We start from the raw sequence: 25,012 nt of genomic DNA, 5'->3' as shown, positions 1-25,012 counted from the left end.
TTTCTCTTGGTGCTTTTTGTGACCCTTGATTTTAGGAGCCCCTGCACAGCTCCTCAATGAACACAACTTCTGTTCGTGGCAGGTCCTGTCTGCTCCAGGACCACAACTGGGAGGCAGCAAATTTTACTGCAGATACCAAGAGTTTTAAAGTCCTCAAGCAAGCTTGCATTTAAAAGGAAGAGTTGCCAAATTCAACGTACGTAATTGACATATAATTTGAAATAATAGCTTCACAGGAGTGACTGTGTAGAATTTGACCTATATATTCCTTAGAATTGTGAGTGTGTGGAGGAAGGAAAGAGCTTGACCCAGCTTGACATTCAGATCTCAGAGGAAGGTTGCATGACTAACCATTAAAAAAAGCAGCCATTTAATTTCAATCTTAGAATTGCATCATGAAATCGCAAGCTGAGAACCATGGAACCCAGCATGGGCTTTTCTGTGTGTGTGCCATTTACTTATGCTCATCTGCCTGAATGAAGAAAAGAAGTTAATTACTTCATTTTGGAAAGCAGCAGTAAATACATCTCCTTCTAACCTCTTCTGAAGCCAAAGAGGGCTTCACTTACACCTTCAATTCACGTTGTTGCCAGGTGGTGGTGATCCTGCTCATTCAAAATACCTCTACAGAAAATTATCCCAATCCCACAAACCACTCCATATTATCCCATTGATATTTCGCAGGCAGGGAGACCTCTAAGGTTTTAAAGACTGGAATGGAGGCGAGTGCCTTTCTTGTCCTCCAGCCTTCCTCAGAAGTCTGGCGATGCAGGATTTCCTCAGCCCTCGGTGGGAGATACAGCTGGGGGGACAGTTTGAGTCTCTGCTTCTGCCTCTTCCTGGAGCACAGAGCTGTTCCCCCATAGCATCCTTGTCCCACATCACCTGGGGCTGAGCTCCATCCTCCACTTTCCCATTCCTGCTGCTGCGGCGGCAGGTTGGTGACTCATGGAGGGAGGATGCTGCACGTGGGGGTGCTTTCAAAACAGGGAATGAAGCCGGCGGGTGTCACCAGCAGCCCCAGCACGAAGGTCAGCACATGAGGTCAGTGCTGAAGGGCAGCACTGCACTGGGGTCCCGCTGTGTCTGTGGCACTGCTGTTTCCTACAGCAGCACAAGTGCCCTTCATCAGTTTTATGGGAAGGATGGTTTTATGTCAGCTGTTTCAATCTCTCTGTCTCCTTGTGGAGCTTCACGACTTCCACATGCTGCTGTAGGGTTCGCCAGTGTGGTTGTATGACACAATGAGCTATTTGGGGTGACTCACCTGGCACCGTGCTCTGCCCCGTGCTGTATTTGGTTAAGACATGACACGTTCCACGAGCACTGGATCAGGAGGGAGGAGGAGAACAGGAGCAAAATGTTGCTACCGTGATGTGTTATGTAAAACTGTGGTTGCAATGCATGCTGAGTTGCTAGAGATCAGTCCTTGCTCTCCTGCTCCCTTCACCAAGCGGTGCCCAGAGCTCTGGGTTTTCCCTGGCAAAGCGGATGGCTGCAAGCAGCAGGGCAAGCTCTGCCGGGGCCAACTGCAGTTCTGGAGCTCCCAGCAGCTGTTGGGTCACCCAACCCTTGGCCAGAGTGCAGAGCACTTTCCTTTGCAGCCTAGCAAACTGTCTAAACACCAGCGTGAACAGATATATATGTGAGATCTCTTGTGTTCCTGTTCCAAGCCTGTGCTCCTGGCTCTGCGTGTGAGTAACGCCTGACTCGCGGGGATGATGCTCATTACTCATGGGGAGGTGCTTGCATCCCATCCCTGAGCACCAGGTGCTGCCGATGCTGGGAGATGGAATTCTGATTATTTGACCCTGTTTTTCACATTGTTTTTCATGATAAACCAAGACTCTGCTGTATCACATAGAGTAAATCAGCCATAAAGTCAAGTTCTCCACCTTCTGCCTTCGCTGCTCTTTGTGGAAGGGAGGTAGCAAGTGACGTGTGATAGCCACAGAAACTCTTTTACATGAGAATTACATTACCTACAAAGAATGTAGGCAAGCCAGCTTCAGTGGTGCAACTTGCTGAAGAAAAGATGGGCAGCCAGCACTAATAGGAGGATCTGGGCATTCACAAATGGTTTAATCTTCTTTTCTCTCAGTCAAATGTTTCTCTTTAAAGCACCTGCTAAGAAAGGAGATAATGAGGTGTCTGGATGGTAGGAAGCATTTTTAGAGCTCTGCTTTTGCTTTCTGTTCTTTAGTTCTTGTGTAGAGCAAAGAAAAGGCTCCTGTGGCATGGGGACACAGCAGTGGTGTGGAATGAGGATCCGGGCCCTGAAATACCCACCCTGAGAGGCCTCATGCTGGGCGCTGGGTGGAAAATGGGAGGGATAAATGTAGCGGAAAGTCTGTACTTAGGGACAGAGCAGAGCAAATGAACGTGTGGTCCCAAAGGGCAACCATTCCCAGTTCTGTACACGGGTTGGTGCCACATCATGGGGATGCACGGGGAGGGAGGGAAGGATGGGACACTGCTGCTGCTCCAAGGGCAGCCCAGAGCAGCCCCAGACAGACCAGAGAGACAACGTGGCATGGAAATCAAAACACGGCTCCTCTTTGGCTAATAGTGCACAGGATGCAGTGGGGCCAGCGTGAGGTTTTGTGCTTGTGGTCAAGAATTTAACTTTCCTTTTTCTGAACGTGCTCTAACGTAAGACACTTTGGGGGTGAGGGTTTCAAATGAAACAGGATTCTGTGTATGCAGAAGTTGCTTGTTTGCAAATACAGTGATGTGAATTTAAACCCCTTGTGGTTTACCATGGAAAATACAGAGTTGGTGTTTTTCACCCGAACTATGCTACACACACACTGCAGGCAGAGAGGACCGCACAGCCCGTGCAGGGGAGAATGTGAAACTAAAATTAACTTCCCCCGTACGCATGTGGACAGATGCAGATAAATGCACACCCAAGAGCTCCGTCAGGGTGATTTCCTCGTGCCTTCTCTGTCTGTGGAGCAGCTGTGTTGGTGGAGAGAAGGCTGTGGGCCCCCAAGTGGTGCCTGGGCTGCACCCCGTGGGCACACGGCACTGAGCCCCAGCTGAGGAGCTGGATTTGCAGAGCAAGAGTCAATGGGAGGGGAGCAGTGCCCTGGGAGGCTGCCTTGGCCATGCTCTGTGCAGACATAAATGGATAGTTAGCCTCCATAAAGCTTTGTGGGCAAGTTCGAGTCTTTCTACATCTTGAATTTTTAAGTGTTTTCCCAGAAGTCGGACATAAGAGTCTTCTTGCTTTGCAGCATGTGGATGGCAGTGTATTCCCAGCAAGAGGCAGAGGTGGCTTCTTGTGGGAGCTATGAGAGCCAGGAGGAAGCTTGTTCCCTCCTGGTGACATCTCACCTGGTCTGCTGCTCCTCTGCTCCAAATGGGCGGAGGGTCAGCGTCCGGGGAGCAAGCCCCAGACTGCAGGCATGGGGAGGAGTCCTTTTGCATCACATCCCTTAGTTGCACGGCACAGCTGCTGCCTGCTTCCCAGTGACTTTTGTCTGTGAAGAAAGACAGGATGCAAATCTCAGTGGTGTCATTATTTGTGAAATGATTGATTCTCAAAGGCAGGGAAAGGGTACAGTTCGGTATATTGAAGATAAACCATTTGAAATGGAAACTTTCTACTCTAGCACTGGAACAAAAAGATATCTCAGTACATACCCTATGCAAGGGGTGCTTGGATGCATTTATTACTATGCAGAATCAGAATCACAGAATGGCCTGGGTTGAAAAGGACCACAATGATCATCTAGTTTCAACCCCCCTGCTATCTGCAGGGTCGCCAACCAGAGCCACATCCAGCCTGGCCTTGAATGCCTGCAGGGATGGGGCATCCACAGCCTCCTTGGGCAACCTGTTCCAGTGTGTCACCACCCACTGAATGAGAAACTTCTTCCTAATATCCAAGCTAAACCTTCACTGTCTTATTTAAAACCATTCCCCCTTGTCCTATCACTACCCACCCATGTAAACACTTGTTCTCCTTCCTTTAACAGCATGGGTGCGATAATTACCTTAAACATACAGAACTGCTTTTACTTTTGATTACTCTCTCAGTGTTGAGGTTTACAGTCTGTAACACAACATGTGTGGGTTTCACAGGTCAGTCAGTCTGCCCTGGAGGAAATGGATTTCACATGTAGTTTCTCATTCTCATTTACTCTGCATTCTTCATTGGTGCAGAGACCCACAGTGATCCGAATGCAGAGCATCAGCTGCTCTGGGAGAACCAGGACATGATTGTTTTCACCAGACAGCAATTTTGGGAGGATTTTCCTTGAATGTACAATTTAGTAAAAATGGGAAATTGGTTTTTGAGTTAAGATAAGGCACATGTTTGGCTTAAGGTTTGTGTGGTAGAGACGTACAAGACAGAAGGAGCGCAGCTATGTGTGAGGGTGAGCTGGGGACCAGGACAGAGTGCTGGGACTGGGGCTGCTCGGAGACTCTGGGTACGAGGGAAGTATTTTAGGATTAAGTTTTGACTGGGAGAAGCACAGCTGCTCTCTGCTGCTCCTGCCCTCCTGAGATGTACTGTTTAGTTGGCTCTTTCCCTCTGAGCTTCATGTGCTACCTTGAGCCTTGGTTGTCTTGGTTGTCTTGTTGGGTGGAAGCATGGTCCAGGGGCATGCAGCAGCTGGCAGGTTGCTTCAGTGAGCTCCCCTGTACCACAGTCCCACGGGCTTCTCCTGACTCAAGCACTGTTCCTACAAGCAGTGCCAGCCCAGCTCCAGGAACATCTCCCTGCTCCCAGATAATCATTAATCTGAGGTGAATGATGGCTCACAATGCAGCAGCATGCTCTGCCATATAACCTGTTGAAATCAAACCCTGGCCTCAGCCATTTCACTGCTCCTGGGACTCCCAGTGACCCCAGTTTTCAAAGGAGTCACAGATTGACTCAACATGAGCTTTCAGTTTTGGTGCAGTCTCCCCTCTGGGACAGCACCCTTTACCATCATCTGTCTCGGGAGAAAATGAGCTCAGAGAGCTCCATATCCTCTCCCCTTTTTTTGCTCATGAAACCTTCCCATGACATAGTTTCATCCTGAGTTCACCTGGATTACAACCCCAACACCTACTCGAGTCCCAAAACCATCACTCTCTCCTTGTCAGATACTAACCTTAACCAAAGCTCTAACCCAAGCCATAAAGATGTGAGCTGTGTTCAAGGTGCCTGCAACTAGATCTGAAGTCCCCAGGGTGATGGGTTTGGAGTGAGCTGTGGCTGGGGCTCCTGGAGGGGCATACAGCCAGAGTTAGGGCTGTGAGATGGCAAATGGAGTTGGCCAAGCAAGGAGTGCGTTCAGCAGGGCCTGAAGGATATGTACTGTTATATTTGATATATGGAAAAATGTTGGTTGGGCGTGGGGTTCTCCAAATTCAGGGTGTAATTCAAGCTGGTGTTTCACCACGAGGCGGGACAGAAGGCAAAGTGCTGTGGTCACTGCGGAAGCTTTCCCAAGCAGTGGGTCCTGCCTGCATTGCCTGGGCTGCTGTCTCTGGGATAAAGCAACAACTGGTACTGTGGCTGCGTGGCTGACAAAAGTCTTCCTTGGAAGAAACAGGCTTTGGGGAAGCGTATCTGATGTCGTCACCGTGAGATGACTGAGCTAGAAGAGTTTCCTTAATTACCTTCTGTAAATGAGGTGCTTTGATGGGTTGCAGCTCAGCAGTGGAGCAGAGATCTATTTCTGAGGAAATTCTTCTGGATTCCAGCAGAGGTAAAAATGTTCTGAGTAAGGAGGTGCAGTATCCAATAATAGCTCTAAAGCTCACAGATAACTCTTTCATCTCTTCTGTATCATGACTCCGCATTGCTTTTGAAAGATAGCTGAGTCTTCAGAGCACAAAGCAGCTTTTTCCTTGCCCCGCATTCGGTGCAGGCAGCCAGCAGGTGTGAGGAGCACAGGAGGTGACCTCTCCTTCTTTGCAGCTTGGTGACAAACACTGCAGAAATCTGGGTATGACAGCTACTCCTGTTTTACATATAAAAAGGAGCTTTGGGATTTATGTAATCAGCAGTTCAAAACCTATCAGAAGAACATGAGCAGCTCTGGGCTGTTTGCATGCAGCCGAACACAAAGCCACGCGAGGCACTGCCCACCCACACCTGTGTGTCCCCATGTCACAGCCCCTGAGCAAAGCTCCGCTGGGAAGCGGTGCTCTGCCTTTCCAGAGCCGTGCATGCAGGGGAGCAGCCATCCCTGCACATCTGGATGGAGGCACAGCTGGCAGAGCACCCTCCCAACCTGACGTCACATAACATCCTCCTGCCCGTGCTGTGCCCACAGCTGCTGGCTGGGCTGCAGAGCCCTGTCCCATTGCCCCGCGCAGAGCAGCGCTCACAGCTTCTCCCATCCGTCCCCATTCAGGCTCCCAAAGGTGCTGTTTCTTTTCAGCGTGTTTTAAGAAGCGCCATGTACACCTACTTCCAGCTATAAATAAAAAATAATCATGTGCATTTAACACTGATTAAAATTCTTTTTAAATTTATATGCAAACGAGGAGCAGCCACAGGCTGCTGGCAGGGTGCCCATAGGGCCCTTTGTTCTGGAGAGATTGTACACGACTGATGAGCAGATAAATTCGTCTTCAGTGCCATCGTCTTGTCTTCTCTCTGCATCTTTTTTATAACTACTGGAAGGTGTAGGTTGAGAAATGTTGGTTTGATTAGCTGGGCTTGTGGTTGGTCCCTTTTCATGCCAAAATCATTTAAGTGTTCCAGACATGGCATACACCCATGGAATCTACAAATATATCTCTCCCCAGTGCGTCATAATTCCTAGGGTAGTAAGTGATGAATCATCAGGATCTAATGTGAAGATAAGCTAATTAGCATTAATCAGAGCTCCTGCCTGAGGTGGGAAAATGCTAGGTGAGCAGTCTGTTGGCTGCCATTTGTGTTGTTTAATTATTTTATTTCTATTTTTTTTCCATTTTACAAATGGGCCCCTTCAGATCTCCCGAGATGCCCTTTAATGCCCTGCAAAATGTGGAATCCCACGGGTGCCCCCGAGCCCCCCGCCTGATCCCACCCATCATCCCACTCCTTGCCATGGGCTGGAAGTCCACAGGCTGCCTCTGTGTCGAATCCATAAATCGCTATTGCATTGTTTCCCTTCTTGTGCCATCCCTCCTGGCGCAGCTCCCATGCAGCAGGGCGCATGCACCCCTGGGTGCTGCCCGGTGCTGTGTGCCATAACCTGGTTGTGCTGCAGGATCACATGGAATTCAGCCTCAGCAAACAGCGCAAGCAAGCACTGCCCTGCATGGCCGGGCTGAAGGATTGTTTGTGACAAATTCCTTTATGTCTTGCATTGTGCATCTGCAGCATGCCTCCAGAGTCTGAAAGGAATTGGCTTTGCTCACACAGCTCCTGCTCTGTGTGCCCTGCACACCTTGGGTTTGGGAGCAGGAATTCGATGCTGAGCTCAGGCTTGGCCATTAGCGTAAAGCTAAATAGCTGCCAGTGAGACCTGAGCCCTACAAGGAAATGCTGTGAAGGTGTTTTGGCAGCTGGAAGCCACCACCAGCGGGCTCAGTGTGTTTGGGGAGGTGAAGCTCAATGCAGGGACAACGGCGTGGCTGCAGGGCTCCTTGTGCCATAGGGGTGCACCACAGTGGTGCCCACAGTGAGAAAAAGGCAAAATGTGTTCTGCTTCATGGGATGGGGTCCAGCACAGCCCCGACCGGTCACTGTTATGCATGCAGCCATTGGCCATCGCCCTTTGCCACCCATGCCCAGAGCAGAGGTTGTTATTCCCTGCTGCTGGAATTGCCTTTCCCTACCCTGAATCTGCTGCCATCCCATAATTACACAGCCTCTTCCATTGCGGCGAAACCCGCCCCTTCCTTTTGGAACCGTGGCACACAGGCTGTCTGCAGGCAGCACCAGCACTGCTCGGCTCCTCCCGAGCACATCGCTCCTATTCACATCAGCTCTGTTCCATAGCTCAGCACCAGGCTGAAAGTAAACCCGAACCACAGCTTGTAGTGCTTACAGCAGGGAGCAAGCACTGGAGAAGGTTTGCAGCCACCGACAGGTGTCATTGCAGTCAGCCCTGGGAAACTGTGTGAGAGCACTGCAGGAATCCAGAGAGCACCCATGCGAAAGGAGAGCAACACGTCAGTCCTGTGGGTCTGATGGCTGGGCGGCTCTGCCATCACTGGGAGCTGGTTACAGTAGATAGAGTAGATAGCAGGGATTAAATCCCAGACTACAATTTGTTTTTGGCTGAATAATTATGATTCATTAGTCCCAAGCACAAATTATAGTAATTTAAATTATTAATACTTTTATACATACATATATATATATATATATATATATAAAGGAGGAGGCAGGTGAATTGTGCCCGATAGGTCTGACCCTCACGGCCAGGCTGCCCTCCTTGGTTTTGCTCCACATTCCCAGCCTGGCAGTGGCAGTGATACCTCTGTGGTCATTGGGTCTCATGGCACAACTGCCCTCCACCTGCATCCCCAGACCTGCCACATATGTGAGCAGAGCACGGCCCTTCTGCCCCAAAACTGCACAGGCACAAATGGGACCATAGGCCATGGAGGCCTTCCTTGGGGCCGCCTCCTGGAATGGGGTCAGTGGGCATAGTGGGACGGGCTGGGGATGGCTTTGGTGGTCTTAAAGGTCTTTTCCAACCTGAATGATTCTGCGATTCTATGAAAACGTACAGAGATGTTTTATGCATAATTTGGCACACATTTTGCATAAATTTAGACAATTTATATATATAGTGGCTATATATTTAGGAATAGTTGGGCTTTTTTTAAATATAAAACGTGTAAAATAGGTCTTTATTTTATACAAAATGCTCTGCTTCAAGCTGTATTTACAGTGTGCATTGTGAGCATCACAGCAGCAGCGGGCCTGCTCAGATGCAGGAGATAACAGGGCTCCACCCTCGCAGGCACCTTTCAGTTAAACGCTGTCACTGTTAAATCCTTGGGCAGCCCGGTGCGAATGTGGAACAGTTGCATGGAGGCAGTGAGATGGATGCAGAGATAAGAGAGCACCAGGCACTGCTCTCGTGGGACGCCACAGGTGATGCGCGGCAGTGGGACGTGTCCCGCACCCCAACAGCTGTGCCAACGTCTGCATGGGCCCGGCAGCAAGTGGGCTTCTGACATAAGTGGGAGCCTGAAACACTGCAGCGCGTGGCAGACGTGGTTGTCATGCTCTGTTGTCTGCTGGCTCAGGAGCTGTGCTCTGCTCCATCTAGAGGCTGCGCTCCTGCCCCGCACCTCACTGTGGACCTGAAGCACCAAATTAAAAGTGCTGTGAGTTTATGTGCATTTATGCACAGGATGCTGCAGATCAAATACCTGCAGACCGCCAGGCTGCCAGCTTAGGATGTTCTCCTTATTTTCCCCAGAAACCTGAATGAAGGTGTGCCAGCGCTGGAGAAAATCACAGAATTGTAGAGCGGCTTGGGTCGGAAGGGTCCTTAAAGATCACAGAACCAGAGACTCACAGCATGGTTGGGCTGGAAGGGACCTCACAGCCCCCAGCCCCACCCTGCATGTGCTGGCTGCCCCAGCTCAGGCTGCCCAGAGCCCACCCACGGCTGTGGGCACCTCCAGGGCTGGGGCAGCACAGCTCTGGCAGCATTGCCAGCCCCACACCGTGTCTTCCTAATATCCAATCTAAATCCCCCCTCTGCACTCAGAAGTGCATGTCCCTCAGAGAGATAGAGCAGTGGAAAATCTCTCATTGACTCTGATGGGGATTGCTGTAGAGAAGTGTCCTGTATGCTTCAATATCTTGTTGCTGTTCTGTTCAAGCCCTGCATTCAGTGTCCCCAGCTGCTGGCTTGCCTGGGGCTTCGTGTCACCCAGCACTGCAGCTCAGGCCTGCTCTGTGCTGGGGACACTCACAGGGACAGTGTTACGGGAAGAGTGTGCTTTACAAACTGCTTTCTCTGCGTAGCAGCTCAGTGAGAACCAAAAAAAAAAAGTGTGAAAATGTGTAATCCTCTGTAATCCGTATGGTTTTTACTTGTTGTGCTCTCAGCAGCTTAGATGATGACTGTGAGATAGACGGGTTTATTTCTGAATTGCAGACTGTACAGGGGAAAATGTAAATCCCGAAGCAATTGGAACTGTGCTTTAATTGGACACAGCATTGGTTGTGAAGAGAGGTACTACTGCAGGGTTGGGTTGGACAGTGCGGGGTCCTTTGAGAGGACACTTCTGTGTGGTCCCTGTCCCAGTTGCAGCAGCAGTTTTTCATTCCCAGCTGCCAGAAAGCAGACGTGGGACACACAGACATGCTGCCAGGACCTGGGTCGTTCCTGCACTGCGATACTGCTCTGTAGGCATGCGGAGGCTGCGTGCACAGAGGTGTGGCGGCTGTGTTTTGTAGTGTAATTGATGCTCTGCGTAACCTCGGTTTCATCATTCAGCAAATGCTGCTGTCAATTATTGTAATGAGGCAGAGGATGTTGCGAGGGAGTGAAACATGAGGGCTGTGCTGCAGAACGGCTGCGGTTGGGCAGCTGTGTGAGTCAGGGGCTGGCTGGGGAGGGTCTCTGCCATGAGCTCGTGCCTCTTGGCAGCAGCAGGCACGGAACAGAACCCAAACCATCGAGCTCGGGTAAAACTGCGTCCCACCGAGAGCCGTGGTTTCCACAAGTTGTGTTTTTTGATGAAAATGAATAGCGTTGCATAAAATTCCCGGCCCCAAAGCAGGCAGATCCCGTGGTGAGACCCACAGCGTCACATCGGTGTCCTCATGTCTCACGGGTCTGCGCCCATCACTTTTCGGAAGCAGCCGAAGCCCAAACTCAAAGCAAAACCAAGTTGAAAGAGCAAAGTTTCATCCATTCTTTTTCTCATCAAAACCATATGAAATTGTGACTTTCTCATTTTTTCAGCGTGAAGCCTTTGATCGCTGCTGCCTCGTGAGCATTTGATCACTGGCTTGAAGCTCGACCAGTGCTCTGTGTGCTCTCTGGTTTCCAAGTGAACATTTTTGCTATCTGTCCCAGCCGTGTTATCCCGGACTGCCATTCACATCAAGCTGTGGCCAAACGCTTCCTGGAGGTGCTGGAAGAAGTAGGCTGAGATGCTCGCCTACCTGCAGCAGCATTCCTTTGTGTTTTATTACGTAGCATAGCACGAGGAGGAGCTGCAGTTTGCTGTGTTTCGTTGCTGGTTTGGGTGGCAGCACCCTTTGATGGCATCACCTTGTGCTGTACGTAGCCACAGCACCAGAAATAGAGCACGAGACCTCCAGCCAGGGTCTGAAGTCCAAAGTCTGGTTTCCACGCTGGAGACCCAAAGATGAAAATAATCACGTGAGCATCCACTCACATAGTAAAATCTGATGCAATGGTCTGCGCATCTCAATACCTGAAAAACAGGCTGTGACGGGAGCTGAGAGCTGAGCTGGGCTGTGCACGGCTCCGTTCCACCCATGGCAATCTGTGCCATCGCACAGCACAGAACAGCACTGAGGCGTGGGGCGGAGGTGTCCTCGTGTGTCCCTGCCCTGTATTGCAGTGCTGTGCTGAAACTGAGCCCGTGGGGCCATGTGTCCCTTTGTCCCACCACCCTTGGCCAGGCAGCCTGGGGGATGAGCTGCTCCCCAGGCTCCGTTTTGTTGGAGGTAACAGTTAAGGAACTTCCAGAAGTCAAGTGGCAAGACGAGATTAATTAGGATTCCTGTCTAATCCTAATTACAGTGATATTTGCTTCCCACGATAGGAGGCATTCATTACCATATGGATAAGTTTGTTTTTTCTCTCTGTCTGCTTCCCTCCCCCCAACAAAAAAAGGTTAAATAATATTTAATACATCTTTGCAGTAATTAAAAAAAAAAAAAAACCACTTCTTTTTAATCTCATATAAACATGAGATGGGCAGAGGAGAAACCCATTCAATTCCCTATTAATTTTCCCTGCTGCCTAATCATATGCAAATCCACCAAGCCCAGGTTTTAATGTGGCTGTGCACATGAAGAGATCAGAGAAAGACCCAAACGGGGCAGCAGGCTGTGCTGTGGGTCGGGGGCTCTCCAGAACCTGGCTGGGAGATAAATGCCACATTTGGATTGAAATGTTTATTTCGCCCTGCGCTGTAACACTTGCCGGCTGTCAGAGGAAGGGACATTAAGCGTTATGGAACTAATTCCTCCTATGGGAACAGTGGGATTTCTCCCGGCCAGACACACAGCATCATCCCGGATTAGCGGCTGTAGCATTCTTTGTCAGCATGTCACCCTCAGGACTGAGCAGTGAGCAGCAGAGCTATCACCATACAGCTATGGGCGTCCCTGGAAGCTCCCTTTGGCTCTGGGGAGGATTATTTCCCTCTGCATGCTCCCAAGAGGGGCTTCGTACAGAAGAAGGGAAAAGAGTGCTAGTGTAGATCTGTTGACCTGGCATGGGGCAGCTGCCCTGTGAGGGGTCCTTCGTCTCATCCGAGGAGTTTTTGTCCCCCTCCCATTTGGGTTCAGCAGCAGCAATGTGAGCATGAGGACAGCAGCCACCCCTGGACCTGCCCATCCTGGAGATGCGTTTGCCATCCCTATAAATATCAAAGCATTTCACCATAGCGCTGGTATGTGTAACAAAGAGAGATGATAACTTTTACAAATGATCATCCCTGCTTATGCCATGTTATCTGCTAATTAGCCATTGTGCACATGTGGGCACAGCTGTGTCAGTCCCACAGTGTCTGCCCCACGAGCGCGTGGCTGTGGCAGCCACATGCAGTGGGAGCCATCAGTGTGTGTAAGCACTGCCACGAGTGCTGCTATGGCCGTTGTTTTCTGCAGTGCAGTCACTGAGTTGGGGACTCACTTTCAGACAGCACGAGGGACTTCTTAGTCGTTGTGTCTTTGTGATCAGTGACTGCCCCACCACCAGGCTTTGAGAATGGAGGGGGACTGAAAGGAAATGTAGTTCAGCACAATGTAGCGTAGCATGATGTGGTACAGCTCAGCATAGCGTGGTATCATGTATTACATATTGCATCACACAGCACAGAGAATCATAGAATCACAGAATGGCCTGGGTTGCAAAGGACCACAATGCTCATCCAGTTCCAACCCCCGGCTGTGTGCAGGGTCACCAACCAGCAGCCCAGGCTGCCCAGAGCCACATCCAGCCTGGCCTTGAATGCCTGCAGGGATGGGGCATCCACAGCCTCCTTGGGCAACCTGTTCAGTGCGTCACCACTCTCTGGGTGAAAAAATTCCTCCTAATATCCAACCTAAATCTCCCGTCTCAGTTTAAAACTATTCCCCCTTTTCCTATCACTATCTACCATCAGAAGCAGTCATTAAACACAACATATAACATATATATAACATGACACACATATCACATAATACAGATAACATGTAACACATATGATGTAGTATATATAACATATAAGATAGCATAACATTTAACATAACTTAGAGCATTGCATAACATAGCATAACATATAGCACAGTGTAATATATAAACATATAGCATAGCATAACAAAGCCTAACATATATTAGTATATCATAACGGCATAACGTATAGCATAGCATAGCATAACATAAAACAACAACATACAACATAACGTAAGCTGTAAGGTAGCATATAGCATAACACAACACAACACTGCATAACACAGTGAAGCAACACACCACCACCCAGCAGCACAGCACTGAGCACAAGGACCCAGGCAGGCGGGCGCAGGGTGATGCAGTGACAGCAGCACGGCCACTCGCAGTGCGGAGGGGCAGGTTTCAGCCCTCTGATCTTGGGGGAATTGAAACGCCTTCAATCACATCCGAGTTTTTTTTTTCTGTATGTGTGTGTTTTGTTTTCTTTTCTTAATTCCCCTCTTTCAAGTAAATGCTTTTGTTTTCGCCTTTAAGTGGAAAGGAAGCAAAGAGCCGTGCAGCTGCAGCCCTGCGGGAGAGCCCAGGGGATGGCAGCGGGCGGCTGCTGCATGGCTGGCACTTTGGGGCAATGCATTCCCCCACTGGGTGTTCCCCCGGTCCGACCCCACCTCGGGCACTGCTGCAGCACACGGATGCATTTGGGTCCGGGTTTTGCCAATGGTTTGTCGCAGACACTTGTGCTGCACTCCCCTCCCTTACCCCCCTTGGACATTTTCCTGATTAATTCTGGGTATTGGCTCGACTGCTCGCCTTCGAGAAGCTAAAGGAGGTCAGATGGTATCAGCATGGGGGTCATGGCCGTGCCTTCACCTCTGCAGCCACGGTGGGTTACCGGTAACACTGGCCCTGCAGCACCCGGCCCCATTCGCAGAACTGTGTTGTGGAGAACAGCGGAATGGGGCCCTGTGAGGACATGTCCCAGGGCTGGATGGGGGTGGGGAGGCAATGGCAGGGACAGCCCCGGGGTTTGGTGCTGGGCTGCAGCCAGCTCTGCTGCCCCAGCAGTTGTCCCATGCAGCTGAATGTTGGGGGCTCTCAGGCATTGCTGCAGCAGTGCCCAGGAGCAGGGCAGACAGCAGGGGTAGGGACCAGCTCTGGGCAGAGGTGTTCTCTCCCACATGGGATGGCATCCTCAGGCAGTAATGCCACACGTTCATTTTTCAGGGGATTTCTCTGGTTTGGGGCATAATTGCCTCCATGTTTGCCCTCTGTCACCCCAAGAGCACTTTTAATTTTATTTTTCCATGCCTTTATTTTTTTCATGAAGAACCACCTACATCTTTCTCTTAGAAGATAAATACTTGAGAAGCGAAACGGCTCTTCCTGTGCCCGTAAACGGTGTAAAACTCAGCCATTTCCCCACAGAGCTGAACTTAAAAACAATAACCCTTGCTACTTAAAGCCAGCAGCAGCAGCAGCAGTGGGACCCGGTGCTGAGCATCTGCAGCTCCTCTGGGGATCATGAGGCTCTCGTGCCAACAGAGCACCAGGCCACATCCCAGATCTGCAACCAGCAAGTCATTGAGGCTTCTAAAATCATTGAAGTTATTTCCCTGCCCTTCCCCACAGATCTTCTTTGTTGCTATTTGCATGCAGAATTAATGGCTTTGAAGGAATTGAATGGATACTCCCCTCCATAGGCAGTGCTGGGTGTCCTGGTGGCCAATGATTGACCAGCAGTTCACCAATTGTTGACCAGTCGTTGACCAACAATTGACCATGAGCCAGCAGTGTGCCCTTGTGGCCAAGAAGGCCAATGGTGCCCTGGGATGCGTGGCATAGAGCATGGCCAGCAGGGGAGGGAAGGTCTTCTCCCGTCCGGTCTGCCCTGAGGAGGGCACATCTGGAGCACTGTGCCCAGTGCGGGGCTCCCCAGCTGCAGGCAGATGGGGAACTGCTGGAGAGAGCCCAGAGACTTTCAAGTGGGGGTTGGACTGGGGGATGTGCAGAGGTCCCTTCCTGCCTCTATGATCCTGTGACTCTGTGATGCTGTGTGTGCCATGAGATGGGGACAGGGTTGGGGCGGTCCCCACGGGTGCCCATCCCCATGGGGCAATGCAGTCCTGCTGACACCAAAGGTGCTGGGGTGAGGGCAGTGCTGACGTGGGTGGCTTTAACTTTCCCTTCTTCCTTTCTGCCGCGGCAGTGGCGAGGCAATGTGACTGCAGCAAAAGTGAGAAAAGAGAAAAAAAAAACAGCACTATGAGGAGAAATGAGCAGATGCTGCTGGCCCCAGCACTTGCAGAACAGGGTCTCATTGCAACGTCTGCTGGTGCAGCACTGCAGGGGCCGGTGGGAGCTGGGTTAGGTTTATTCACATTGCCCCAAACTGGGAGGTTTGCTCAGGATGCAGAGGTCTTCAGGTCCCATACCTGAGAGCCCAAAGCACAGCCCTGAGCCCCACATCAGTGATCCCACCCTGCAGGATGCTCCCAGCCCCCGTTTGCTGATTTGAACAGATGTTTGGATACGGGGCAGAAGGCAGAGCAGTGCTGGCTCGCTGCAGCCTCACTTACTGCCTCTGTCTCTGCGGCACAGTGACTAATTCTGCAGAGAAAAGGAATTAATTCCTCATTGAATCAGCAACAGCAAACTCCGTAGGTTTTGTTTTGCATAGCTGCCGCGTAGACTCATCTCTCTCTCTGAGAAGTGACGTTGAAGCCAACACACAGGGCTGACTCCTGGCTGCAGCCCGCAGCACTGCTCCCCTCCGTGCTTTGCTGGGAGCGGTTCCTTGGTGCTGATGCACACAGCTGGGGATGCCCAGACCCCGGTGCACCCCAAGCACCAGTCCCTGGCCAGGTCCCACACTGCACAGCTTTGTCATTTCACTCTTTTTGGGGCCAGCAGTGTGGGACTGTTTGAAAGTGCTGTGAGTGATCTGTCCCTGCTGTGGCTCCGCTCCCCGCTGGTGCTGCAAACCACAGCGCTCCGGGTGCTGTGCTGCAGGGTCAGGTCCTGCACACCCCTGGGTGCTGCTAGCCAGGTGAATGGGGGCATTGTGTGGGGTCACAGGGCTGCTCCCTCCCACAGCTCCCAAAGGGTATGGGATCCCCAATATGAATAGGGTCCCCTGTGCACATGGGGTTAGCTGTACGCATAGGGCACCTTGTGTATATGCGGCCCCTGTGTGTGTGTTGTCCCCCATTGTTCACGGGGTCCTCTCCATGCATTGGGTCTCTTAAGAGCACATCTTCCCCACTGCTCATGTGGCCCACGGTGTCTCCCTTGTGTTTCACGTCCCCTTTGTATGTGAGGTTCTCTGTGGCTGTCAAACCAGTGAGAGGGGTCGTTCCTAGGAAGGATGCTTTGTGCCTTTGTGCAGCAACACCGATCAAGATCGGCCTTGTGAGATGAGCTCCTGGGTTTGGTTTGTGATCTGCTCTTCTTTAACACACTCACTCCGAGCACTGTCTGCTTTTTTCTCTCTTTCTGTTTTAACAAGGAAATAATGGGAAGGGAGCAGCAGGGACAGCCCTGTGCCGGACTGAGACCTGACTGCTCAGTGGGCGACCACCAAAGTCCATCCAGAGCTTTTTACTCCTTGGGCACCACATGGTGGGGGATCAGCGGGGTTGTGCTGCTTTGGTTTAGTTCTGATTTGTCGTCTACACAAAAATTAACCCAAAATCTTGCCCAGTGCCAGCCTTGAGGCAGCACTGCCTGGATGCCGGGATGCCTGCAGCTGTAGCAAGGTGGCTTTACCCAGCTTCACCAAAAGTTCACTTCTTTTTAAAAGAATTCTTTTCTTCTCCTAAACTAACCCGAGCAGAAAACCATCTGTGTATTTTTTCTTATATTTTCACAGTAAAACCAGTATTCTTTGTATTATAGTCCATGAAAATTCTTAGTATTGGCCATTTCACACTAATTCTGGGTTTTAATCATAGAACCATAGAATCATGGCTTGGTTTGGGTTGGAACAGCCCTCTAAAGGCCACCCAGTCCCTCTCCTCTCAGTGAGCAATGAGCACCCACAGCTCTGCTCAGAGCCCACCAGTGTGAGCTGGGCTGTCTGCAGGGATGGGGACCACCGCCTCTCCAGGCAGCCTGTGCCTCACTGCCCTGAGCGTAACAAACATCTTCCTTACAACCAACCTGAATCTCCCCTCTCCTTGTCTGAAACCATTTCCCATTTGATCTCTGCTCATTTTTCTGGCATTAGCTCCAAACTTCGAACTCTTGCATGGCAGCAAAGTGCTCATTCCTGTGTGCTGTGGTGAAATATCTCCATCTTAAACAATGAGTCAAAACACCTGCTGCCATGAGGTGCTTTCCAGAAAACTTCTGATTACAACAAATCACCATTTGTCTAATGAAAAAGCCACATTTTATTAAAAAAAAGGATGAATTCTGAATAGTTCTGCTCAGCCAGAGCTATGTTCCTCCACTCACCTCGAGCCTCCATCACAGTCACATATCTGCATGTAAGCAGTGAGGTCTCCTCATTTTGCCTTGCCAGCAATTAGTCCCTCTTAACAATTAGCATGGCTGCATTGTCTCCTTGCTCGTCAGATACTGAAGCCACTTTTCTGCTGCAAAGTGGGAGCTGCCTCCTCACGGCTCTTCGTCTTTGCATTCAGTGAGTGCCACCTGGGCGATGGGCAGCAGCAGCTCCATGCCTGCACAGTGCTGAGTATGTGGGGAGCTGGGGCACCTCAGGGACCTGGTGGTACCTTAGGTACCTGGTGGTACCATAGTGACCTGGCGGCACTGCAGGACCAGGTGGCTTGTGCTGGGAGGGGGCATGGTCACTGCTGTATCCCAGCACATGCAGGCAACATGCACCAGGAGTTGGGGCTCTCACCTACTCTTAAATACCTCCAAACCTGCAGCTCTTGATTTTTATTTGCACGAGCAAAGCTAGATGTAGGATGGCATCCCCACCCGCCCCATCCTTCCCATTGCAGGGTTCATCCCTGAAGCCAGCGGGGCTGCACACTGCTCTGTCTGAGCAAAATCATGACCCAAGTGAAAGGCAGCAGTGAATCAACCCAGAGGTCTGAGATGAGCTGTCAGAAAGCAGCAATGGTGCTCTTGAGGTGCCCCAATGGGGCAAGAGCTGAGCTGAGCAGCTGCCAGCCGCGCTCTCATCTCCCCGAAATGCAGTGCTGCCATTCCTGGTTCTCCTTCTGGAGTTATCTGGGACAAATACTATTGTTGTGCCACCAGGGTGAAGGCAGTCTGGGTTTAAAGGCACTCCTGGGTGAAACTGGTCAGGCAGGGAGCAGTGCGGGGTGCTGCAGGCGAGACAGCCATGTGCACATGGGGGCATGGCTGTGTGCAGGGGTGTGTGTGCAGGTGTGTGCACAGATGTGTGCATGGATAGGTATATGCATGGGTATGTATGGGTGTGTGCATGGATTTGTGCCTGGATGTGTGCGTGGATAGGTGTGTCCATGGTGTGTGCATAGATAGGTTAGTGCATGAGTGTGTGCACAAATATGTGCATGTATTTGCACACAAGTGTGTGCATAGGTGTATGCATAGGTTTGGGCATGGATTTGAGCATGGGTGTGTGCATGGATGTGTGCACTGTTAAATGCATGGATGTGTGCACTGATAAATGCATGGATGTGTGCACAGGTGTGTGTGCATGTGTGCACACATTGCTCACAGCTATGCAGCCCCTCAGGCTGGGTCTCTGCTCTGCCATGCAGTGGTACCACGCTGTGCAGCAGGGGCTGCTGCCCCCCCCATCCCTGTCCTGCTAACAGGAGCAGCTGCAAAGGCCTGAGCACAATTTTCAGAGTGAATGTGCAGGGTGTGAGAGTCCAGCTTCAGACCAAAGCAGCACATGGGACTATGTGTGTGTGTGTGTGGGCAGCAGAAAACTGGAGCAATGCATTGGGTGCCACACTGTTAGCATTCACCCAGGGAGAAATGACACCGGAGATGAATTAGAAAATATTCTAGATTTTGACAGCTTTGTGTTATTTGGGCTGATCTGCAATCACTGTCAGCTGTTGCTGTTGCTTAATTTGGGGCTTCTCTTGCAGGATGTGTCTGTTTAAGCAGAGAAGGGCAGTGGCTGTCCTGGGGTTGTTGCAGCCCTCCTTTTAGCAACACAGCCCTGAGTTCACCCCCTCCTCCCTTCTCTTTGCAGTCCAACAAAGTTCCTGTCGTGCAGCCGTCCCATGGAGTGCACCCACTCACACCGCTCATCCCCTACAGCAACGACCACTTCAGCCACGGTTCCCACTCACCCCATCTGCCCGCTGACATCAGCCAGAAGCAAGGTAACCCAAATTGCTCATCGGTGGGGATCAGAGCACTGGGCACTGCTCGGGGTAGGGCTCATGGAGCTCCAGCCAGGGCTGGCACCACAGCGGGACGGCCACAGCGGCCGCGCGAGCCGAAAGCTGGAGGGGAGCCCACAGGGTGATGTGTGAGAGTCAACCAGAAAATGGAAAGTTGTCTTTCCTTTGACTCATACCCAAACTGCTGTCAGGTTGTCATTTTGAGAAAATAAATGCTTGAAACAGGAAATATTTTGACTAAATAGGATTGGTGTCTGAGCGCTGGGTGGACCTGTGTGTGCGTGTCCGGCACGCACCAACCCCCGGCGGGACTGCAGAGGAAAGTCCAGCATGGATAGGTCAAACCTGAGCTGTGCACAGGGGAGCTCACCCCTGGCCACCTCTCCTTGTGGGCTGCAGGCTGAGAGTGAAATCAAACCTTTCTCAGCCTTCTGTCAGCTCAGAATCCCTGCAAATCTGTTTGAATCACTCAGATGTTTGCAGAGAGCTGGTTTGGGTTTCAGGTGGCAGTGAGCGCATTCACAGTGCTGGGTCGGTGTATCCAGGAGGAATGTGGGGCTCATCAGAGCCCACGGTGCTGCTGGGTCTGACACCCGAGTGTCACAAACTCAGCAGGAAAGCATGAAGAGTTAACAGATCTATTAGCAGTTTGCTCAGCAAATGGCAGATTTCAGCACCTGGAAAGGAAGCCTGCAGATTTCCAGGTTAGCAGAGGCAGAGATCCCACACGTGGGAGAGGTCTGGAGGTTTGGGCTTCATTCCTCTCTGGGCTGTGTCCTAACCAAATGCAGCTGTGTGTAAATTCTCATAGTAAGTCACATTTTCCCTTTGGTTCAGTTATATATCAAGTTCGGTTAGCACCTACTGAGATACTTGGAATCCAGTGATGTCATTCCTAAATACCTATTTATCATTAATGCTGAGAACATCCCAGATCTCCTGGTCTGTGCTCTGCTGCAGCTCTTCACCCATGCAGTAAATGCAGGTGGTGCCCAGGTAGCTGCTGGGCAACCCCAGCACGGGGTTTCAGCTGCTCCAGGCTGGAGAGATGAGACAAGGAGCTGTCCCCAGAGCAGGGCAGAGAGCAGCAAGACTGCAGAAAAATTAAACTATGAAGTATCCCTGCTTCTCCTGGGCTGTGTGAGCTAGTGCTGATGCTGCTGGAGCATCCCCCAGTGGAGAAGCCCCAATGGAGCATCCCTGCTGGTTGTTTTTAGGCTCCTGGGGCTGACTGATGGGCTGGAGGCCATAGCAACAGCATTGCATTTCTACGTGCATTCCCCACTGCCCAGCAGTGCCCACAGAGGAGCAGATGGGGCTGGGAGGGCTCATTTCAGTGCTGTCTCCATCTCACCTCCTCCTCCCTTCTCCCAGCAGTGCATCGACCTTCCCAGACCTCCGATATCCCTGGCTTCTACCCGCTCCCCCCCGCTGGGGTCGGCCAGATCACACCCTCCATGGGATGGTGAGTGCAGGGATGCGCGGGGTCAACTCTGAGACCCCCCTGCATCCCCTCCATGTGCTGAGTGATGGGGAGGGGGCTTCACTCTGTGTGGGGTGGGGGGCTGCGGTGTCACAGGACGGCTGTGAGGTGGTGCTATGGCTCTGTGTGCAACTGGGATGGTGCTGCCTCTGCCTGCATGAGGAGGTGGGCAGAGAGCGGGCAGCCTCCATGTAGCTGGTGATGGAGGGTGCCATGGAGACATCAGGTTGGACGTTAGGAACAGTTTCTTCTTTGAAAGAGTGGTCAGGCACTGGCACAGGCTGACCAGGGAGTGGGGGAGTCACCGTCCTGGAGGTGTTCAAGACCTGTGGCACGTGGGGACATGGTCAGTGGTGGTATGGCGAGGTGGGGTTGGACCTCGGGATCCGAGAGATCTTTTCCAACCTGAATGATCCAATGGTTCTGGAGACATCCAGGTGTGAAAGCGTGCTGCCAAATGTGAAAACACAAAGTGAAATATTACTTTTTTTCTTTTTGGTTGGTTTATGAATTTCATATTCCAGTTCTTTAACCACAAGGAAACAGAGGCTGAGGCTTCTGATACAGAGTTCGGCTTCAAAGAGATGGCATTTTGCTTTCTGTGCTAAATGTGCTCCTCTTGGGCGATGACTTAACACCTCGTACGATGTGATTCATCCTCAGGAGGAACAGGCACTGCCGTGAGTGTGCTGTGCGTAGCATCCTTGTGGCCAGGGTGAGGCAGGAGCCCGTGTCCCCGTGCGGGGCTGGGTGCTGAGGACATGGCAGTTGTAGCAGGAGCCGCTTGCTGGCAGCATATGCTGTGCCTGGCACCCTGCAGCAGGTGTGGTGGTGGCAGCTGATAAGGACAGGGAGTAGTGAAAGGCAGCCATCCTGATGGAGCAGCAGTGCATCCCTAAGTGTGCTGTCTGGAAGAGCTTTTCCCCTTACTCTTGCCTGCCCAAAATTCTTGGAAGAGCCCCAGAGCACTCAGAGCCAGGGCTGAGATGGGCACAGGAGGGAAGCGCACATGGCCAGTGGCTTCTGCCATGCCCTTTGCCCCCAGTGGGGCCAAGAGCCTGGTGAGAGTCTCCTGGGAACAGTGGGATGTGGGCAAGCCACTGCACCCCATACATCCCACTCCATTTTCCAAGCACTGCTCCCACCACCAGGGCATTCTGTGCTGTGGCTGCAGCTCTGCAGAGCAGAATCCTTGCAAAGCCCCTGCACAGTGCATCAGGGCCATGGTTACAACACCCCCCATGATACCAGGAGGCTTTGGGTTCTTTGGGCTGGAAGGAGCTGGTGCCATTTGTAGGGCAGTGCTGCATGTCACAGCAGAGCAACACCGGTGTGGCTGTTCTGTGGGGTTCGGCCATCCTGTCTCACCCTCCCCAGGTGTCTGGGTTTCCACGTGCGGTTTTGGGCTGGGAGCATCTCCTGGCAGCCCGACAGAGCACACCGAGGTGTGTTGGAGCTATCTCCATATGAAAACGTGGGGGCTTTCCCCTGCTGAGGGCAACCAGGAACTTCCTTCAGGTTTATTTGACTATCTTCAAAACAATTCCCAGCTCTAGGTCTGGTGCGTGCCCGGTTCCCACTAGAAACAACTTTAAAAAGAAGCACAGGGCCCGACTTTGGACTTGTTTGCAAACAGGCAAACTTCTGGGGGCAGTGTGGGGTGGAGGAGCTGCATCCCCCCGGGGCCAGGCAGAAAGGTGCTGAGCAGCCTTCAGCTTTTTGGCCAAACAGTGCTTTCATATTTTTTAAGCAGTTTATTCTGTGCAGTCGCAGTATCTCTAATCTTTTTGCCCACCTCCGTATTCAGCACTGTAACAGGATACAAGATAGCTTCCCAAAGTGGGGGTGGAGGAGAGTCAGGTGTGGATCCAACCCCTACAGGGAGCTCCCTGAGCAAACCCCAAACCCCGCAGTGCCCAGAGCAGCGCAGAGCACGGGCACCGAGCCCCCTCTGGGACCCCACTGCTCCACGCCCCGCTAGCAAAGGGGATCTTTAAGAAACAGCCACGCAGCTGTGGATACTTGATAGACTCTTTCTTCCCGATCCCAGGCAGAGCCAGTCTGTCTATCCGCTCCCGTCATGTGGATTTAGACAGCCGTATTCGTCAGCGCTTTCTGCTGGGGCTTCTTTCTCCAGGTGAGTATGTGGGGCCGGGAGCGGCTCGGCGCCCGCAGCTTGCAGTGTGTGCGGGAGCAGCTTGCAGCCCAGCGAGTCAGGGCAGTGCCCGGATGCCCCCGGGAGCAGCGAGCGGCCAGGGAGGATGCTCAGCGACTGGGTTGTCATCAGCACGGGTCAAAAAAGCAAAGCCAGAGAGCCCTGTCTTCAGTGCTGGAAAAAGGGGTGAAACCATCACTCCTCATCTCTGACCATGGTGTTGTATGCACTGCCGAGTTTTGCTTTGCAAAGAGCAGTACATTTTCCTTGGTTTCAGCCTTAGAAGCAGGACAGGCAGCACGCTGTTGCTGGCATCACATCTAACAAGTCTGAGGTCTGCAGCTGATATGCAGCCCATGCCTGCCCCATGCTGCCCTGTGCCCGCTCCAGCCCCATGGAGGGTTGGGGGCTGCTTTGTGCTCTTGCAGCATCGCCAGCCCCGAGCAGCGAGCGCAATCCTGCACCGTCTGCATCACTGCTGCTCTGTTCTCCGTAGTTTGTCTGCTTTGTGGTTACATGTACCCCAGCCCCATTGATGTCCCAGGGAGCAGAATGCATCCCATAACTGGGAATCTCAGAGCCCGGTACCTCGGGTGTGTTGATGGGCAGGGCAACGGCGTGCCCCTGCTCCAGCTGCTCCCGCACCAGCTTTGCTTCTGCTTCATGTTGTCCTGAAATTAGCAAAGGGTTCCCACAGGAAAACTATGCAAGCCCTCTATCCACACAAACCTCTATCTGTGCAGCAGGGGCAGGAGGGTGCTGCCAGCCCACCTCGCTCTTGGGGCACCACTTTTTGCAGCCCCAAAGGCGCAGGGAAGGGATGTGCTGACGGTTCCCTTTGGGGCCCTGCAGCCCCCAGGTGTGGCACAGGGGTTCCCGCTCGCATGGGGCTGGGTTTTGCAGCGCTGCTGCAGACAGGCAGTACACCTGGCCAGATAAGGATCAGACTGTGCTGGTGGATTAAATTAAACAGCTTTTCTTTCTGTGCCAGCATATCTAACGAGCAGTTCACCTCCCATGGGCGATTCTGCCCTCTCGAGCTGCAGTCAGAGCATGGCAGGCCTGGCAGAGCCGGCGGCTCTGGCTTTACCCTTGGCAGCTCGAGGGAGCTAATGAGACCTGAAAGGCAACGAGACCTCTGATGATCTCATCCTGTGTTGGTGGAGAGCATTGCTCGGGCAAGGTGCACCTCCTAGAGTTGCAGTTAGTTCATGTTCAGACTTATGCTTTTTCTGTGGGGTGGTCCTAATCTCTCAAATCCAAACGTTGGGTTGAGTTTGTTGTTTCTTCCTACAGCACTAATAAGATATTGCAGCAACAGAGATCTGAGTGTCTGAAACACAGGTTGAAAGCGCCCTTGATCTGGTCCCTGCTGGCAGGGCACCGGGGAGCGGCACGGCAGCATTGCTGGGAACAGCAAACTGATGCCAAAGCCCCACTCCCATCCTGCGCAGCCCCCCCTGGATCCGTTCTGCCCTTGTTCTGCTTTCTGTGCCCTCTGCTTGCCATCTGCTTCCGCCGCTCCAGAGAGCCACCAAAGGACAGCCCCCCAGCGCCCGCTGCCCCGTGAGCGTGGCTTACCCCATCTCCATTGCAGGTTCACTCACCCGCTGATGCTGGGCTCCGGCATGCACACCACTGGCATCCCACACCCCGCCATCGTGCCCCACTCTGGCAAGCAGGAGATGGAGCACTATGACCGCAACATGTGAGTTCTGGTCAGGGC

At 52.0% G+C, this 25,012-nt stretch overlaps 1 protein-coding gene across 18 annotated transcripts in view; it reads left to right on the top strand.

Annotated features, from left to right (window-relative positions):
- The window catches only part of TCF7 (transcription factor 7 (T-cell specific, HMG-box)), a 58,536-nt gene that overhangs the window by 22,999 nt on the left and 10,525 nt on the right, over positions 1-25,012 (top strand). For 6 of the 18 annotated variants that reach the window (XM_015293996.4, XM_015294004.4, XM_015293995.4 and 3 more), the window contains exons 4-7: positions 19,495-19,627; positions 21,023-21,113; positions 23,182-23,268; positions 24,884-24,994. In XM_015293996.4, the coding sequence (XP_015149482.1) occupies positions 19,495-19,627; positions 21,023-21,113; positions 23,182-23,268; positions 24,884-24,994 (422 nt within the window). The remainder of the gene's footprint in view (positions 1-19,494; positions 19,628-21,022; positions 21,114-23,181; positions 23,269-24,883; positions 24,995-25,012) is intronic. The other 12 variants (XM_046900282.1, NM_001398083.1, NM_001398084.1 and 9 more) reach the window with 3 other exon arrangements.

Source organism: Gallus gallus, chromosome 13, assembly GCF_016699485.2.
Source record: "Gallus gallus isolate bGalGal1 chromosome 13, bGalGal1.mat.broiler.GRCg7b, whole genome shotgun sequence".
Classification (NCBI taxonomy): domain Eukaryota; kingdom Metazoa; phylum Chordata; class Aves; order Galliformes; family Phasianidae; genus Gallus; species Gallus gallus.
This window is presented reverse-complemented; position numbering and strand designations above follow the sequence as displayed.